This window comes from Electrona antarctica (genome assembly GCF_951216825.1).
Source record: "Electrona antarctica genome assembly, chromosome: 2".
NCBI lineage: Eukaryota > Metazoa > Chordata > Actinopteri > Myctophiformes > Myctophidae > Electrona > Electrona antarctica.
Window position 1 is genome coordinate 32,295,982 of NC_136807.1, and position 20,844 is coordinate 32,316,825.

At 40.4% G+C, this 20,844-nt stretch overlaps 2 protein-coding genes across 2 annotated transcripts; both read right to left on the minus strand.

Annotated features, from left to right (window-relative positions):
* On the minus strand, positions 1-3,284 carry ocstamp (osteoclast stimulatory transmembrane protein; the record flags this gene model as incomplete). The annotated part of the gene is made up of 3 exons (XM_079514976.1): positions 1-1,064; positions 1,379-2,399; positions 3,244-3,284. The coding sequence occupies 3 exons, from the start codon at positions 3,282-3,284 to the stop codon at positions 708-710; spliced, it is 1,419 nt and encodes a 472-aa protein (XP_079371102.1). The 3' UTR covers positions 1-707.
* A 3,406-nt stretch (positions 3,285-6,690) lies between these two features.
* On the minus strand, positions 6,691-19,291 carry slc13a3 (solute carrier family 13 member 3; the record flags this gene model as incomplete). The annotated part of the gene is made up of 13 exons (XM_079514987.1): positions 6,691-6,876; positions 7,277-7,414; positions 8,934-9,095; positions 9,664-9,776; positions 11,103-11,200; positions 12,438-12,542; positions 12,651-12,743; positions 13,059-13,184; positions 13,294-13,473; positions 14,064-14,133; positions 15,228-15,406; positions 16,655-16,920; positions 19,184-19,291. The coding sequence occupies 13 exons, from the start codon at positions 19,289-19,291 to the stop codon at positions 6,691-6,693; spliced, it is 1,824 nt and encodes a 607-aa protein (XP_079371113.1).
* Positions 19,292-20,844: the final 1,553 nt, after the last annotated feature.

Consider the following 20,844-nt stretch of genomic DNA (forward strand, 5'->3'; position numbering starts at 1 on the left):
TTATTTTCAGCCTTGTTTCAGCTGATGTGTGTGACTCTTGTTTCAGAAACACAACTGTTTGTCATGTTTTTGTGAGCCCCCTCACTGCAGTGAAGAGGCAGTGGAGTGTCCTGTGACTCTGACTCACATCTGCAACATGGTCCTTTTCTACAAATACAACTGTAGAAAATGCAGGACAAGCAGACTGGAGAAGTTCAACTCAAAATGTTAAATAACCAACAAAGGTATCACCAAACAACAGGGCTACAAAGCAAACTCAACTGGTAATACATTGGATCACAGCCTAAACACTACACTCCCACTGACACTAAAAATGACAAACTGAAAAAGAATCTTCAAAACAAGCAGGCATATATCAGACAAAATTCTAACTAGACACAGGAGAACTCAAACCACAATCAACACAGGGATAGGCTGGGGCAAACTGGACATAGGTAACTAGGGTTAACAATAAGGTGACAAGACAGACTGGTAACTAATGGATACAGGAAGCACAAGAACATTACAAGAAAATAAGATAAACAAGAAAACAAGAAACACCTGGGGAATTAACAGACCTCAGACCTAGACACATAATATACAAACACAGAGCTACAGAACTAAACAAGTACATGTAAATCAGGTGCTGGAAGTCATAATTCAAAGTTGACTGAGGGCTAAAACTCAACTGTAGAATTACCATCAAAATAACACCAATACCATCCGTTTTAACTGGCTGGGATAACAAATAACTTCTGCTTTGTTCGCATTTTCTGCAACAAGAAGTCAACTCTCTTTTTTTCTTGCTGTTTGAAGAAGGATCCAGACACTTTAGTGCGTATTCGCCTGGCGTAGACCTCCAGAAACACCAAGCAGTAGCTCATCAACCATAGAAAACCCAGCAGGAGTCTCACACCCAGGTGTGGCGGTGACATCGGGTTGGACATCGTGACATCACAGAGAGACAGCTCAGGGCTGAAAGTCAATTTATAATCCCGGTGGAAGTTTGTCAGCTCCTGTTTCCCACACCACCATTCTGGCGCAATGGGATGGAAGATACAAGTCAGTGGCATAAACCACTCGGCCTATCAAAACAAAACACATGATGGCACATGAAGAACACTGGAATGGTACTTTGTCAATGTATCTAAACTCAATGTCCTGCATGTGTGAATCAGATCAGTCAGATGTATAAAAGATGATATATCAGAGAATTAGAAAATCAGAGATTCAGATTAATCAGAGATTCAGATCAATCAGACAGAGTCAGAGAATCAGATGAATCAGAGTCAGAGAATCAGATGAATCAGAGTCAGAGAATCAGATGAATCAGATTAATCAGAAAATCAGATGAATCAGAGAATTGGATGAATCATCAGCACGCAATCTGTCGTCTCACCTTAAAGTTGACACTGATTCCTGCAGAGGTCGGTGGGAAATCCAAAAGCCAGGAAACACTAATCTGAACGATGTAATACACAACATGATCCAAGGCAATTATGAGGCTGATCGCAAGGAAATATAGAGTTACCACAGCAAGTGAAATGACACACACGGAACATTCGTCACTTGTTATTTTACAACTCGTCAAACAAGTCTTATTGGCTGATTTCTGGGTTGTACCATCACCAAATTTTCGCAATAGATCTTTTGAAAGGTTGGCGTTATCAAAACGCACCGATGTCAAATAAGATTTCAAGTAGCGCGCTGACTCGATGATTAGAAGAAAAACAAAAATAGCTGCTAGGATGCGGTTGGACAGCAACTTGTAATCATTTAAGAGACTCCTGGCATGTGAAACATTCATCTCTATCTGCCCACTCATATCCTTAAACAACCTTTTAACCTCTGACACGTCAATATGTGTGAACTCATCAAACTTCTTCAAGTTAGTGACGATGTTCAACTCTCCCTGTGTCTGTTTCACTTTGATGGCCGCGTCCACGAGGTCCTTCTTCGCTCTGGCCAGAGGGTCGGTCGAGTTCAACAGAGTCCTCACGAACCCCTCCGAGCTGCACTTCAGAACGTGTGCGACGGCCCCGACGTTCACCGCGATGTTCGGGATGACGTTCAGCACCAGGACCATCACAGCCGCGGAGACGTTGAGTTTGCGTCCCTGCGCGGTGCAGACGGTCGGCAGCGTCAGGGCGAGGACGCAGCGCAGCGGGTGACAGAGGAACGTGCACAGGAATGTGCACGCGCCGTAGATGCCGGCGGTCCTGACGGACATCTCGTGGTCGTATCTCAGGGTGTTCCACAGCCAGTGGTACAGGAGGCCGCCCGTCACCACGGCGACCATGAGACACAGGGACAGCAGGGTGAGGACCTGTCTGCCCCCTGCTGGCCGGGGAGTTGAGTAAACATGCCAGAGGTGAAACAAGGTGGACTGTAGGACCTCTCTGATGCAAGGAGGACCCTTCCTGGGAACAAAGTGGAAGAAGGCTGCCCTGTAAATTCCTCCTGAGTATTCATTTAACTCAGAGAGTGTATAAATGTAACCAAATTGACCCGTAAATGTCTGTTTGGTTGCATTTACTGTACAGATACGAAAATAAGTAATTGATCCGAATGATTTAGACACATTCAGCAACTCCAGAATATTGTGACTGGGGTGACTGGGGGGGGGGGGGGGGACTTGCCATTTAGAACGGGGGCTAATGAATGGTTTACAATAGAAGTTGGGTTTGTCATGTCAATTGGGTTTGTGGGGAGGGGAGGCTTGGGGGGGCTAAGCCTCCAACAGAGGGAGCTAAATCCCCCCCTTTCCTAGCCGTCCCCTGGAGCCATCCCCTAGCCTGACATGAAATGCCCCTCTTTTACTTTCTTTACAGATTTCACATGATTTCACATGTTATTTTATTTTATGCTATGATGAAGAACTACAGTAAAATGGTGATGTACATAACTGGCCAGTGGCCATGTCAGAATAGATACATTGATAAATGAACACTGAAGATTCTACTGTATATTCATGTTTCATTTGTATTATGAAAATAAAAAAAATCCTCATTATGTTTGACACTTTTGAGACATGAATAGGCCTACATAAAAAATGGTACAACAATGGAAAGCTTTTGTATAACCAATATTGTTCCATTATTATCTTTAACATAATACAAATTGTATTACACCTTGATAGTATGCCGAGTGGTGCCAGGAAAAAATATATCCCCAAAATATGAATCAGGATGTCAGGATATCATGAGACAAAGAGAAATAAAAAGTAAAAACATCCAAATACGAAATAGTATTAATATTTCTTACCTGAGAGTGTTGACAGAGTTTAGAGACTTAATGAAATTCATTCTGTTTTCAGGGTTTAGATGAGCATGTATGTTCTAGAATATGGACTATATATGGACTCAGGCTAAAAGGGAAGTAGCTGAACAGTCATATGGATATTTGTGGAAGGCCACTGTGTTCCCACGTGGAAATTCATATTGTCATGTCATGACACAAACAATCATATGGACAGGCATGACACATTTACATAAGTTTGGTTGATGAAGGTACGTAACGTTAGTGGTTGTTAAATAGGGAACTGTAAATTACATCATTTCCCCTTTGCTTTGCTTTTTAATCACTCTTTTCTGTGGTTGCACTTTCTGTATGATTTCTCTTTAATCACAATAATTCTAGCGTTTCTGGATGCGTCTCCATGCTATTTATGGCAAAGAGCTTTTTTTATTTGATCTTTATTTATCTTGAACAAATAAAAAAGTACAGAAAAGAAGTCTATACTGCATACATCCTCAACACAATAACAAAGCACAATATTTTTTCGTTCAAGAAGGGACAGAGAGAAGCAAAAGCTTATATTGTCCGGCCCCCTTCATACCTAGCATATGTTATAAAACAATATGTTATAATACAAAAATGAAGTTTATATAATAACAATAATAATAAAACCCTTATATTACATACAGTAAATGTAATGCAATCAGAATAGAGGAGAAAGATAAGGTCCCCTTAATAGAGCCCTCCCAATATATTAACTACTGTACAGTATATTGGGTTTAAAGTTGAAGTCTGTCTGTCCGTCCGTCCGTCCGTCCGTCCGTCCGTCCGTCCGTCCGTCCGTCCGTCCGTCCGTCTGTCCGTCTGTCTGTCTGTCTCTTTTAATCATGCTGCATACTCCAGTCCGGGGGAAGGTCATGGGCAACTTTTTCATACTTTAACTTTTCAGAACTTGAATTTTACACAGAAAAAAGGACAGGAAGCTTTGTCTTTGCCCAAATATGGAGATGCTTGACAATACTGGCATTCTGATGTCACAGACAGTACTGACATCATAGATTGACCTGGTACTTTGTGCCAATTTCACCTGGAATAACCCTGTCAGCACTGGAAACCCTGGCAGTGAGATCCATAAATAAAGTTGGATTTGGTTTGGTTGTGATAGGAGGCCAAAAGGGAAAAGGCAACTAACTGCCTAAATTCATCAAATGATAGTTTGATAAAAACAGTCACACTCGAGACTGCATACTTCCATACAATGTTGTTCCTTCCTTTCCCAAGGTGATTTAAAAATCAGAAAAAATGCAATCCCCTTCTTGCTCAAGTCAAACATGGTATTTTTTTCCCATCTAACACGTTACACATCATGCTGTCCATTGTGTCCAAGTCATCATTCTGGTGTTGGGTGACTTATAGTTTAAGACATTTTGAACTGGGACACTCAGGGCCCCTGGTCTTCACTGACCCCACCACTAACTAACAGAGTTCAGTTAACCATTAAGTTAACCATTGTGGCAAACCTTGTGACTTTCAGACAATTTACAGCATCAAGCAGACGTCAAGGTATTTACAACCTCATGGTCCTTCTCAAAGGGGCTCATATGTCAGACTCAGAGACACTGATGCTGGTAATAATACAAAAGAGTAGTTACTACTGTTTGACTTGTTGTGAGTATATCGTTGCTGTCGAATGGCAACCTTGTATGTCCAAAACCGTTGTTTTTTAATGAAAAATAAAAACAAGCTCACCCGTCGAGATGTTCTGCGTTGTAAGCTTATAATTCTTTTTTAATGTGATGCTCTTGTATGATGTAGGTTAATAATTTACGAAATAAACAAAAATTTGAAACATGGTGTCACATTTAGTAAGTTGTAGTATATGGGTTCTAAATGATAATATGAATGAGGAAATACATTTCATAATACACACGCACACGCACGCATGCACACATACACACACACACAAACGTTCGCTCATATATCATATCATTTCTTAATATACCAACTTACTCTAATCATGACCACTATATCACTCTTAATCAAATGAATGAACAACTTGCAAACAAATAACACAAACTTTTGTTCAGTTTATTTTAAATGTAACATGTTATGCAATACAAATCACGCAGTAATTTGTCTGGATTCATATAGACTACACTCACTACAGTAAGACAATAATTGTAATTTCATTCGGACAAAACAAACCTTCAACAGACCATGATATAGCAAAACATATATATATTTATAATAACTAAGAATGGGTTGATTTGACCTCTGAGTGATTTAAAGAAAAACCAAGGAACAAAAATATTTGAAACACAAAAAAATACAGAAGGACATTTAGTGCCAGCAGATGTCAGCTCAGCAGCACGCACACACACACTGTGACACACACGCACGCACGCACGCACCCACGCACGCCCTTTTTTGTTCTTTATTTGAATCCACAAATTACAATTAATTTTAAAAGAAGGAAACAAATATAACAGGGTCAGTTTATGTTCACTTAAGGATACACATGACACCTCCTCCTCCACACAGACAAACTGCCTATAACAGCCGAAACAGAACAGTATTTGGCACGCACGCACGCACGCACGCACGCACGCACGCACGCACGCACGCACGCACGCACGCACGCACGCACGCACGCACGCACGCACGCACGCACGCACGCACGCACGCACGCACGCACACACACACACACACACACACACACACACACACACACACACACACACACACACACACACACACACACACATTCTGAAACACTTATTCTCAAATGGAAAAATACTTCCTTGCAACTACAGGTCAAGTTGTGGCCGCTCACAGCAGGTTAAATGTCTGTCCTGTTGGGCTTTATCGAGTCAGACAGTACAATAATGTGTTCCCCATCATGTTTTTAAATTCTGCATTCTTGAAGCATCAGGACTTGAAGCTTCCCTCTGCTAAATACAACAGCTCACAGCATGAGACTGAACACAGATGGGCTGCAGACTCCTCAATACTTGAGAATACAAATATTAAAATATGTTGAGTATTATAAGCTCATTTAATGCATGGCCGGAGGTAACAGCTTCCATAAGTTCCAACCTTTATATGACCCAGAGTGCAGTTTAGTTTAGTGTCTATTAATAAACACAATGTTATCAACTAAAGTACAGTATGCTGATAGCGTTGTGAATAAGATAATTTAGTAGTATATAAGTATATAATGTACAGTATATACTGATATATATACACCTAATTGAGTATGACTTCAAAAGTAATGCTGTTATCTTTATTAATAAACGGTATACTGATATATTTATTAACCACTCGCACCCTACGTATATACTTTGTTGGCTGGGGTCCCCCAGGGATCTATAGCCCCCTCCGTTTTCCCTCTACACCAAATCTCTACAAGCTCACAATGTGTCGCAACGTGACCTATTTTTCTATGTTCGCCCAACTTCACACCAAGAGACTAAATCAAAGTGTAGAATTGGTCACTGGGAAGGATGGGATGCGCACATCGATGACATCACTGGTGACGTTGGGGTGGAGGCGAGCCCAGTCTGGGAAGGTGTTCAGGTCGAACATGGCCACGCCCCATGTGTTCATGGCCAGAGCAACAGACAGAACACCCAGAACATTCATGACCACCCCAGTCTTTACCTGTGATCAAACACACATATCAAACGTATTATCCAAGAGTGTTTCGTTATTCAAATTACCACCCCAGTCTTTACCTGTGATCAAACACAAATATCAAACTTATTATCCAAGAGTGTTTCGTTATTCAAAAAATGTTACAAAGGTTTCTTTGTATGGGAACTTCTCTAGAAGGAGTATGAAGCTCAGACTACTTCTGCCCATGTGGGTGTATAACATCTAAGCTCACTGGTAGAAATGTCATCTTCTAGGTAGGAGTCCTGGGTTTGAATCCCAGGAAGGGTATCAAATCAATCTCTTGGATTGCAGCTTTAATACATATGTCAACGTGTTTTAGGAATAGCAGCATGTCAGATAACGCCATTCAAGAGAAATTAATACGTGGTTTACTGAATTTCCTCACCATGTCTTTCACCATAAGATGTCCTGAAGCAAAGGCGATGGAGTTTGGTGGAGTGGAAACGGGCAACATGAACGCGTATGAACATCCTATTGTTGCCGGCATCATGAAGTACAGAGGGTTGATGGAAACATGCATCGCCTACAAGACACAAGCACACAGCATGTCAACAAAACCACAACATTTGGACCATGTTGTTACCGTCAGGCAGAAACCGCCTACCTCTATATTTTAATTTATATGTTGTTGTTTTTTGTGGTAAATAAATGGCCTACTTCATCATAAAAGGTCACACAAAAGTAGCAAAAATAGCAAATCTACAAGCTTAAAACAGATCTGCTATTTTTGCTATTCTGAAAAGTAACCGTTTTGGACATGCGACAACAATATATAAAGTAATAAATGCACCAGCATGTTATTCAAAGAAGGTAAGCCATTAACTGCATGAACACTAGCGTTCCTATTCTGGCCTGGGGTCAACATTAGTCAAAATAGTCCATCTATAAGCTCACAACGTGTCACGTTGCAATGTATTGTGAGCCTATAGATCTATAGGCTCGATCGAAGAGATTTGGTATAGGGTGAAAAAGGAGGGGGCCAAGACCACTGAGGGACTCCGGTCAACAGCGTATGGGTTTAAGTGGTAAAGCTATAGGGTGTTAAGGTGTATCAGATATATGCTGCTGACATCTACAAATATGGTGGTGTGGTTAGTGGGTATATGCTCCTGTACTTTTAACAGTATTGCAAGATTTGCAAAGCACAACAAGTCCTCAGATAATGATTACTGTCTGATAACTGCTGTTAATGTCCAACACATGCGCCATTATGTATGTCAACTGTGAGAGTTTAACAAGCCTACTGTATGAATCCACCGTTTAACCAGGAGGTCATATAGTATAATATTATGCTTATACGTATAGAGATTTTGTTCATTTATTATAAGATATGACGATATGGTTTATTTATGAAACTACAGGAATTATGGGCTGTAGTCCATTGTAACCCAGAATAACTGAGAACTGTCCCCTCATGTCACAAGGGAAGAAATAATATTCAAACCGGATCTCCATATATGCCTATATAAGGGCATATCATGTTTGTTTATGGTTAAGTCTGAGTCATAGTTCAGTGACATTCTGAGTCATGGTTCCACGCGTGGCTGTGGTCCTGCCTATATATGGGCGTATCGGGTTTGTTTATGGCAGAATCAGAGTTACGACATTGAGGGGGCAGAACACAACCTGGTCACGTGGTTCATGTACTCGCGCGAGCCCATAGACTCCAATGCATTCCGTAACTTCCGGTTGTCCCTATTTGAAGCCTTCAAATAGGGACAAACCAATAGAAGTCTATGTAGAAGAGCCTGGCTCCATGAAGTAAACGGAGTTGTCGTAACTCTGTCGTCTGAGTCAGAGTGACATGGCCAAGGTCTGCCAGCCGGCTGGTCGGTCCTCCCAGTAGCCAATTTTCAATATTTCAAACAAATTGGAGGATGATCAGTGCTACTGACATAAAGCATGCATGTAAACTGTACAGAATAGATAATAATAGTAATGTTATTATGATGATTATGATTATGATTATTATAAACCATATTAACCATGGCGATCATCATTAGTGAGCAGCAGATGTGTGTAGATATGCTGGAGGCACTCACCAGTTCAGCGATGACAGGTAGAAATATGATGATTGTGGCCGTGTTGCTGGCGAACTCTGTGAAGCAGGCCAGGAAGGCTGTGATCAACATGACAGCTGCAGCTGGTGGGACCTCAGCGATAGGCTGGAGGTGACCTCCGATCCATGCGGCCAGACCGGACTCCTATAGGATGCCACCACCACATCACCACACAACATGAGCAGCACCATGAGATAAAGCAGGACAAATGAGATTGGGTTGCAAAATTGTGATTTCAGAGTAGTTAAGGGACAGTGTGTGAAAGATATACAATGTACTGTTTACATCCTGACTATGCAAGATGCTAGCTTGTCTAGATCTGTCTGTCTGTCTGTCTGTCTGTCTGTCTGTCTGTCTGTCTGTCTGTCTGTCTGTCTGTCTGTCCAGAGCTTTTTTCAAAAACCACTGGACCGATCAGCAACAGACTTTGCATGCTGCCAGTAGGCCATAGAAGTACCTCCACAAGGCCCGGACTGCAGGCGTAGCGGTCAACCTCATGTTCTATCAATAAAGCCATAAAAACCATAAAATAAATCTTTAAAAAAAGAAGTACGGTAACCTCCACAATAATAATAATTCTTCACATAAGTATGTTTTATATTTGTTTTAAATATTGAACGTAATATGTATGTATATAATGGACATCAATGGGGCTCTGATCGTGCTGAAACTGTGACTGACATCATCATGTGCAATAATCAACAAACTCTACCTCACAGCCTTTGGCCATCGCAAAACCTCCACCAAGCAACAGAATGATGTTCCATGGAACCGAGTCTTGGGCTTTCTTCCAGGACAGCAGAGGAACATACGGTGTGTTTGATGCTGAGGACAAAACAGTTTAACATAGTTAATTTGCATTGTTACTTCCCACTAGGTTTGTTACAGTACATGATGCAAATTACTTCAGTAAAACTAAAACTATCCAGGTTTCCAAATGAAACCAAATGGACCCTTGTGTTTCCATTTTGTTCCATTTGTAAAATAAATGAACACTGAGGATTTCTAGAATATCCTGGTTCTAATTGCTTTCTCTTTTTTTAGAAAGAAAAGACTTCTACAAATCCATTCATGAATCTCACTGATGAAGCAATAACTATTATGGTAATACACCTTTAGTAATAACCTTAGTCACAATATTGCCACATGTTTTTCTTCTTTTTATTATAATGCTATGAGTACTATGAGAATATTGTACTCCAGCGTAACATGTAGCCTACTGTAAATTCTGTGCTCAGTCCATGAAACATAAAAACATAAAACATAAAAGCACCTTGGTTTTGAATGAAATTTGGTTAAAATTAAATGAGAAATTCCCTAAAAATGGAACTGTTTAACCCAGTGAACCCAATGATCTTTTGGGTTCATTGTGAGCTTTTTTTCTATTCTTCATGCAAGTCCAGTGGTTTGTTTGAGCAGCTGAACACACACACACACACACACACACACACACACACACACACACACACACACACACACACACACAAACACACACACACACACACACACACACACACTCACGCGCGCGCGCACACACACACACACACACACACACACAGAAATGAATTAACACACATGCGTGTGTGCTCATATACAGCTAAACACACAGATGTAAAATGCATGCATGCGCGCGTGCACTCACAGAGCGAGACTGTGGCAACATTTTCTTGTGAGATTAATATAATCACACAAACACCTTGTTCGGACTCTAATCTACATCATTAACATTCCTCTGACGATTTACTACTTATTTGTAACAGCTGCAGTCCAAGCTCATATTAGTAGCCTGGCTAATAAGCCAGACCGAATCAGCCGTTGGCAAAAAAAAATTGCCTGTGTGATTTGAGTCTGGCTTATTAGCCAGGCTACACATTAGAGCCTTTGTGGTGGTCTGGTTAAAGCTGCAAAATGTTTTAATTAATAAAACCTTATTTTAACCAATCTGTATGGTAGAGTATGTTAATACTATACAACTAGTACATCTGTGGTTGCTGCTCTTCCATTGAGACATTTAGACCCTGGTGTCTTGTAGGACACCTACTGGTTGACAATGTCAATAAAGTTATTTGAAGCAGACACAGCGCACCAGGTTAATTCTAATTCATTGGTACACTGAGTCAAACGTGTTTGTTAATGTTGTGTGTGTTTAACCTTGAGGGTTGGACCACCAGCTGAGAGAAGGTTTCTTGGAGGGGAAGAAGAAGAGCATTGAGACGATGATGACTCCTGTCACTGCGTCAGAAACATACCTGAAGGAAACACCATCGAATTAAGTTGATTTGAATAAAATAATTTAAAACAAAATACTAGCCGTTCTTCAAGCTCACAATGCGACACGTGGTGAGTTCTAGATTGGCTATTTTTGCATGACACCATTGTAGGACAAAGCATAACATCCGTCATAGGGCTTAAGTGGGTTAATCAGACTAATTGATTTAGTCAATTAGAATGCTTTCGTTTTGATTGGCTGATATGATATATAATCTTATAATAATAATCATACATCACTAAGTGTCTCTCTGTACTGAACATAAAGATCATAAAACGATGCAGCGTTGATTTAACCACATGAATCCTATAGTGTTTCTATTCTGAGCATGTCATAGGTGAACATTCAGCAAAAGTGGCCAATGTACAGTACAAGCTCACAACCCATGCCATCACAAAAGCTACAAGCTTATAAATTGCCTATTTGTGAAGAGTTTGGGTGTAGAGGGGTAAAACGAAGGGTGCCAACAAGTACAGGCCCCTGGGGGACCACGTTAAATGAAGTAGTGTTGCCGTCGTCGGCAGAGACCTTGTATCTCCAGATTTCACCTTTTTTTCTCACATTAATTAATGCCCTACTTCAGCATACAAGTGTGTCGCACTGCACAAAGGAAATGAGCAGAGCATGGAACTGAACGGGGAAGCATCAGCTTTCACTTGCATTCTAATAGGAGCAAAGGGGTGGTCGGTGGAGCTGCCCGTTGCGGCGGGTTGAGGGTGTTGACATGTGTGTGAAGTCCAACTAACACGTCGTTTTCTTTCAATGAGCCAACACGCCAACGCAAGTCATAATTATGAAGTCCAAACCAGAAAACTGCCACAACCCACACAAGACTACAAAGACTAAGAAACAGAGGCATCTGCTGCAGATGAGTGACCATACCCTTGGTTAAGACTGTCTGTTGCGCCTTTCTTTGTATCTTAGTTATGTACTCAACCTATTGGTTTTATACCTGTATATATGTTGTGTGTATCTTAGTTATGTACTCAGCTTATTGGTTTTATACCTGTATATAATTTATGTTGTTTGTATGTCTGGCCTCGTGGGGAAAGATGGTGGGTGGGTGGGGACTGGGGAGGATTGGGAAAGGAGTTGTGGGAGAAAATATAAAAACAAAGAGTTGTATTTTCTTTCTGTGAAACTTGCATAATATGATGTCATACTCTTTGAATAAAATGTATTTAAAAAAAAGACTGTCTGTTGCATGTGTTTCTTACCCTTTCTTAAAGAACACAGACCAGCCGGTGACAAACTTGGGGTCTCGCGTGAACAGCAGGACGGCGAACAACACGAAGAAGAAACAAATGGACCCTTCAGCAAAACTAAACAAAAGTGTGTTGAGAAAAATTAACGTCAGCACGAAGTAGAGTGACGTCAATGTAAACATCTAATTTACGTTGCATGGGATTGACACACACAGAGATCCTCACTTTATGGGTCCCAGTTTTCTGTAGTCATCATCGATGACGGCTTCTGCTTTGGCTTCTGCCATTGCTCTTTGATCCTGTCGTTTGACACACAATCTGTGCAACATGAAGATGTCATAAACTGTTGAAAATGATCAAACATCACACAGAGGAGAAAGAAAAGAAGAAGACGGAAATGCTTTGCTTCCAGAATCACTTCTCAATTTCAGTGCAAAATGACTCATAGGGTCATGATGTCCTAACGGGCAGGGTGGAGGCTATTGGTTTAAGTGGTTAACCACTGTCAACATGGCGTCCCTAGATGTCATCATTTATGTGTGATCAAAAGATTTTCTGAAAGTGCCGAGATCTTCACACTCACAAGCTTGTAGATCACACGTTCAAATATGTCATTATAGAATCTTTCCGCACCTTGTGTTCAATCCCCCGTAGAGAAACGAAATCCAGATCCAACCCAAGAACAGAAATACCACCATGAGAGGGAACGCAAATGCAAACCAAGATCCAAAGTTGAGGACATCACAATCTGGAAAGTAACTACAAATCAAAAACAAAGATCAAACACTGATCAATACTTTCCTCCTAAATCACAAAATCTGCCTACATTTTAGTTTTGAGTCGGCACCCAACATGACATGTCATTGACCTTTTCAGTTGTCCAATCAGGATGAGGTTGGGTGCGGTTCCGGTGAGCGTGGCGGTGCCTCCGATGCTGGCAGCGTACGGAATGCAGATCAGGAAGCCTTTCCACACCTTCATCTGGTACTCTGACTCTGAACGCAGTTCTTCAGCCGTCCTCGCATCGCTGTGCTCTGTTCCATCGATCCTTTTCAAGGTGTATTAACAGTATTTATTGAACTGTGCTTAATTCAGTTAAGCCTGAATTAAACTTTGTCGTATGGCAAAAATAGCAGAATTACAAGCTCACAATGCGAACTTGAAGGTTGGTGACGCCGTCATATAACAGAGCATAAATTAGGCTTCAAACTGCTACGTTTCATCTATAATGCAAATGGAGTAACGCTGCAATCCTATGTTTCATGCATGTCTGTTGTCTTCCTCTTCCGATGGACAGATGTAACTGCAATTGCTGTAAAAGCACATCTAGTATCCAATTCTGTGCACTGTCTGTTTCAAATAATTGTGAATCAGTAGGTGTCCTACCCGACACCAGGGTCAACCATGCACTGTAGATGTACTAGTTTTATTGCATTAAAATACCATAGTTTAGTTAATCCATTAAAGTCTACCATTTTTGTCATACCCTGACAAAAATAAGTTGTATTTTAAAACAAAATGTATTACAAATGTAATATACCAAAATTCCATCAGAGCCGTCTACTTATATTATTTGGTAAACAGCACGTTGTTTTCATGTCGGCTCATCTCAGATTCATGTATTTATATTCTCCTTACCCGTCTTTTGATAATATTTGTTTTTCTGACGGCAGCGAGTTCACTGACTGCAGCTTTAAGTTTGATTGACCTGAGAGAAGTTGAAAAGAAGAAGTCGTGTCAGGTTATCATCAAAACCATTTCAAGATACTTTGTAGCTAAATATAAGAATGATACTGTAAGTCTTCTTCGATGTTTAATATCTGACTTGAAAGCAGCCTAACATCATCAATAACTTACTTTTTTAACTTTGCATCCAGAGTTCAATGTGTTGGAACAAATGATTGTACAAAGTTCACATCCTGGTTTACATATTACAACTACAAGAGAAATACACATTTCTGTGCACATTTCTGTGCACATTTCTGTGCAGCCTGTATGAATAGATAGAACCTAATCACAGTATTTTAACACAAGCTTTCATGACTTGAATACATTTTGTGGCTTTGGTCTGTCAGAGGGAGCAAGTTTCACACTACATTCCACACATACGGTGTCTGGGTGTGAATGTCCAGCCTCGACACAACGCTGCCTTGTTAGCTAGCAGAACACAGGAGGTTCACTGGGCGTAACTATTACGGCACAACATAATCACCGGATTAAATTCATTATTCGCGGTAATAACAAAACTGGATGAAAACAGAGATTATTTAACCTGGTTTCCTTATTTTGGGAATTTGCTGTCGGGGAAAAATGTTTAAATGTTATCATACATGTTCAAACAGAGTCCAGACGGAAGTATGCACATCCCAACAAAAATGTGTAGGTGCTGAAGTAAAATACGTGCATTAGAAGAGGAAGGGAAGTCTGCACACTGAATAATAGCTCCCAGTAGAAAAATGTATTAGATTAGGTACAACGTTTTGACCTTAGCTATAGGGTTGAAATATTATGAAGTTATTATACAGAGTGCGGACATCCCTTCTTCATACATTTTCAAACATTTTTGAAAATAGATCTAGAAGCCATTTCTTTGTATATATTTCAGTAATAGGCTTTGTATGAAATATTTGTCATCTTCCCTGTGCAATTTTACATAGTTTACAAAGCCTAAAAGTCAAATAGAAATGTCATTTTGATGTACATTATGTTCCAATGTTCAGTGCCAAAATCACAATGAAATCATGAATCACAAATAAATCGTCAACTAAAATGTCATGATCGTTACAGCCCTACAGCAGTTACCATTTAGTATGTCATTGTCTGACTCCTCTATGGACCTGCAGTTCCGTTTCAAGTCCTCCAGGGGCCCGTAGAGACTCTCCAGGATAGCGTTAGCGATAGGAAGCATCATGGCGGTGGTAGCAGTGTTGCTAAGCCACATGGACAGGAAGGACGAGGTCAGCATCATTCCCAGTATAAGCCTGGGAACAGAATGTGGTACAAAGTCATCTACCAGTAAGGTTTGCATTTAACATCGTTGACTAGGGGTCCCCCATGCAGGTGTCTGTACTTGGCCCCTTCCTTCCGGTGTTCGTCCCTCCCGACATTATGGACGCAATCAAAGTTTCAGGAACACCTTGAAGGAATTTCATAACATTTGGTACAAACGTCCACTACTCCACTTGGATTTAAGGATGAACTGATTAGAAGTAGGTGGTCAAAGGTCAAGGTCACTGTGGCCTTTAAAAATAATTCTTCATTGACTACATATACTATAGGCCTATACAGTTGGAGGCCATCGATATTGTCCTTTTCTTTTTGCTGAGGTTTGTGTGATCTGCGCAAAAGGACAGTTAACCCATTTTGGGCGGGAACCCCTTTTGGTGTTTTAAACATTATGTTATAATTTAGCTATTGAAAAATAGCAGACCTACAAGCTCATATCGGTGGCGCGCTACGAGCTTGTAGGTCTGCTATTTTTGAAAAATCGTGAAAATTTAGAAGGATTTAGAAGGATTTTTAAAAGTTTTGAGGTCATGCCTAAATGGGTCAAATGATAAGGGACAATATCGGTGGCACCCAACTGTATGAGTCTGGACAGACACGGATGTAACTAGACGCCTACTGAATTTACCCCTTTACACCAAATCTACGAACTCACAACAGCTCACAACGCGTGTTGTGACCTTATGTTTGACTATTATGACAAAGGCTACCCAGAAAAGGGACGCTAGGGTTCATGTAGTTATAACATACGACAATAAACGTTATTTGGACCTTTCGTCTAAAGCAGTGGTTTTCAACCAGTGGGCCAGGGACCACCAGTGGTCCTTGAGAGTGTTCCAGGTGGTCCCCAGCAAAATGATGGAGAGTTGGTAACCAAATGGACTAATGAAACCAAATGGACCCATACGAGTCCATTTGGTTTCATTTGACGCCCCCAAGAGTTAAATTATTGTTAAACATCTGCATTATTTCATTTACAAGAAGTCTACACAATTAGAGAATGTAAAATAATTGTTATTTTGATCTCTCCTATATGGTACCACATCAATATTAATACAGCATGGAATTGTGGACAAAATCGTAAACAGAATATTCTTTGGTTTTGGGTCTGAGAGGCTAAATGTCATCAAGTGGTGGTCCGTGGCTCAAATGCCAAATAAATAATGGGCCTTGATACAAAAAGGGTTGAAAACCCCTGTTCTAAAGTTTAGTCTCCGCCTCACCAAGCAGGCTTCACGCCAACAATCTTCAGCACCTTCAGGGCTATCCTGCGATGCAGGCCCCACTCCTCGATGGCCGACGCCATCACCAGCCCGCTGAGGAAGAGGAAGTTGGTGTCAAGGAAGTACTGCGGGCAAACGGTCTTGGACGGAAGGATTCCCATGGTCGGGAAGAGGCACACGGGCAGCATGGCGGTGACGGCCAGGGGAAGAGCCTCGGTGCACCACCACGACGCCATCAGCAGAACCACGTAAAGACATTTCCCCTCCTGAAAAAGAACCGATGCATTGATGTGAATATTTGTGATCTCCTGATCCCGACAGCCCTTACTGCATGCCACCCCCCATCTCTCTCCCCATTTCCAGTCAGCCTACTGTCTATCCCTCTATACAAATAAATAAAAAAATAAAGGCAAAAGCCACACAAAAAAAAACATAAAAAAAAAATGACTACATGGACGGTCATCATAGGTCACCAGGTCATTCAGTGGAAAGATTTTTATTTTTTTAAATCAACAAATACGACATTACTAAATGAATGGTCCCACATGCAATATTCCACAGACCACCACCAGTGTCGCCCGTATTTATTGTTATAATAAATAATACTGCATGTAAATAATACTGTATTTGCTGTATAGAGATAAATAATGCATTTGTACCCCTTCTCACTGCATAGCCTAACTGAGTAGAGGTTTATCAGAGCCTAGCTCTGGTCCATAGCTCTAATGCCGTTAGAGCCCGTAAAACCCGCCTTTGTATTGGTGAGTAGCAAAAACGTTATTTTTATTTACGCTAAAGACGAGAGGCTGGTCTACATTTATGCAATCCCCGGAAGTCATCGGTAACATAGCTCTAAATGCAACGGCATTAGAGCTATGGACCAGAGCTAATCAGAGCCTACATGTCACCCTACCTGTAGTTTAAGTCTATTTTTTACCTTGTTACATTGAGTAATATTACTTTTTCTTATCTTGTTATATAGTGCTTATAATAAGTAAAAACAAAAATAATAATAATTTGCATAACAAACAAATGCTGTACCTGAACCCTGATTATATACTATACTTGGCTTCTGATAATCACAGTAGGTCTATATCACAAAATATATATTAATTTGAAACATTTACAAAACATTGTGCCATCTATATAATGAAGTAATCAAACCAGCCATGGACTGTATAGATAGCTGCAGTGGTGGTCTGGTGGAACACAAGTACTCACAAGTATACCAAAAACACAATGTAGAAATACTCTGGTCTGGTATTCAAATGTACTTGAATAAAGTACAAATTACAAAATGATTTGCATTTAATATAAGTACGGAAAGTAAAGATACTCATTTTGCAGAATGTCCCATTTCACAAGTTTCCAAATGTATAAAAATGCTTTGAAAATAGCAGATTAGATCAGCTATTTTCTAATAGCCTAAATATGCATAGGGCTGAAGTGGTTAATGGTAGGCCTAATGCATGTTTTGTAATAATAATCTAAATCTACAAAGTAACTATAGTAACTAAAGTTGTCAATTGAAGTGGAGTAAAAAGTATTTGTTTCAGATGTAGTGGAGTAGAAGTATAGGCCTATTGAAAATTGGATATATAGCCTATGGGGCCTAGGCTACTCCATAAAGTAAAAAGAAATCGGACCAGTCTGAAGCGAGTAGTGCAACAACACCCCCTATTGGTACTCTAAACATCGGGACATAGGGACATATAGGACATAGGTTAGGACATAGGGACATTGCTGTTCCTTGGAGTGAAAAAAAATCCTCAAAAGTGTAACTACAATGCTTGAGTAAATACTTTAGTTACTTTATACACCACTGCTGATAAGCAGTAATGACGAAGCAGATCTGAACATAAATCCATCTGTTAATTTTGAATGTCCAATATTAGAATGATAAATATTAGCCTATAGCCTATTGTATTATAGCCTATACAATTATTGATGTAGCCATACAGTATAGTAATTGTATAGGCAATGATGCAGCTCTAAAGGGAGGGGTTATTTAGCTACTTTATATAGCCTGTACTGCTGGACCGTTTGTGACATTATAGTCGATAGCGTCATCTTAATCTATTCTAATATTAATACTATAATCTGTGTTGGTTATATATTGCTTATCTCAATGTGAGAACTAAAGGTAGGCCTAGTAAATAATATATAGTGGAGTAAAAACTACAACATTTAGACTATTTTAGGTCATGTTCAAAATGTAATGAGGCTACCCTATAGCCTACTGCCCTACTCTCAACTTAAATCAAGGAAAAAGCTGCGCACTCTGACTTCAGAACTATAGAACAAATAATTATAAATGTTAACCATCAAACCAACGTAGCAATAAAACAGGTCTAGCCTGCATGCATGTAAATGCATTGAACGGGTGAATTTAGTAGTTTAAACCCGATTTTTGTCAGGAATGTAGCCTATCAATTGAATTGATTGTGGAAATGCTGTGAAACACGTGCACTAACATAAAGCCTAATATTAATGTCAGCAGCATCATGAAACCAGCACAGCATAGCCTACCTTCTCTGGAAGAGCAAAAATTATAGGCAGAAACAGAAGTGGAGCCAGAAGGACTATCAGCTGTTTCCTTACGCACCACAGTTTCTTTGACACAGCTGAAAGTTCCATAATATCAAAATATCAAAACAATAGAAGGTCCGTCCTGTTTAGTGCACGGACGTCTGAAACTGCTTTGTTTCTGCGGCGTCTGCTGGGCAGAACATTGCAGATCTGTGTTGTTTTATTACTTTGACCTCCGCAGCTAGTTTTGGGACAGAAGATTAACCATCTGCGCTTACAGGTTAACTCCTCGGATGATGGAGTTTTGGACGGACATCATCATGACTTGACTTGTATGAACTTAACTCAAAGTGTTTTCATAAGAATAAACACGTGAGTGTTGCAAATAGCAATATTGCACACAAGTGTTTCCCGAACGTAGGGCCGCGACCCATTTTGGGTCGTGGACCCGCTTTTAAGGGTCGCGATAATAAAAATCACACCCGTGTGAACTGTGAAGTGAGGGGCGCTAATGGGCCTATATTAAAGTCTAACTCATGTTGATTAGGTGATTTACTTTACAATAGATTGAATAGAAGAGTGTTCATTTGATTTAACCCATCAAGGCCCTTATGCATCCATTGGTTCCATTTGTAGGCTACACTCTCTGAGATACAAATGGATGCATTAACTAGCAACCATTGTGTTGCTTGCTATGGGAACAGTTTGGGTCCAAGTTCATTTCTTTTCAGCATACATAGTAAAATCCAGTGTTCATTTATTCATTTGTAGTCTTCCAAGTGTAAAAGAAGTAGGCTACAAGGAGTAGGCTAGTGGAAGCACTCCAACTTTATATAAAATAGCAAAACCAAAACCACAATGTAGAAATATTATTTTTTTCTCTCTAAATGCTTTATCCCACAATTTCACCCAGTGTCAATTATCTAATGTAATCCTGGGCACTACACTTCCTCTGCCAACCTGGGGGGCAGTGTACTGACCTCATGCTCCCTTCTATGCATGAGGAGTCCAAGCTGCTTCTTTTCACCTGACAGAGGGGAGTTTCCCCAGTTCCTTTCCCCTCCATCAGGCACCCCGGCTGGCCAGGGGGAGGTAGTTTAGAGACCAGGATTACGGCATGTTTTTGACTGCGGAGGAGGGAACACACCCCCAGTGCCCACAGTGTCCCCAGCGGGAATCGAACCCAGGACCTCCTAGCTGTGAGGAGACAGCACTCACAGTGTAGAAATATTCTGTTACAAGTGAATTGCATTTGAGTAAAAGTATTTGTATCAAAATGTACGGTACAAACATGAAAGTAGGCTATACTCATCATGGAGAATGGTCCATTTGACCATTTCACAATAATATTATTGGAATACTCACTTAACAATAACAATCAGGCCAGGACATTGATGATCGATTGCAACACTGAAATGTGTTCGTGTTCAATGTAAGCTACTTTTAAATGTATATTGCAATGATTTGAGAGCTTGTATAACTATTTTCAACAAGAGACACCATCATGACAGTAATAAGTACAAATCATGCTTCCGTGTCCAATCTTTAGAAATCAAGATTTAATACTTTCAAACCATCCTATAGAATGTGGTTCAAATATGCTGTCAGACTTAGGAGACCATTAGGATTTGTGTACCATTTCACCTCTAGTGGTTTAAATT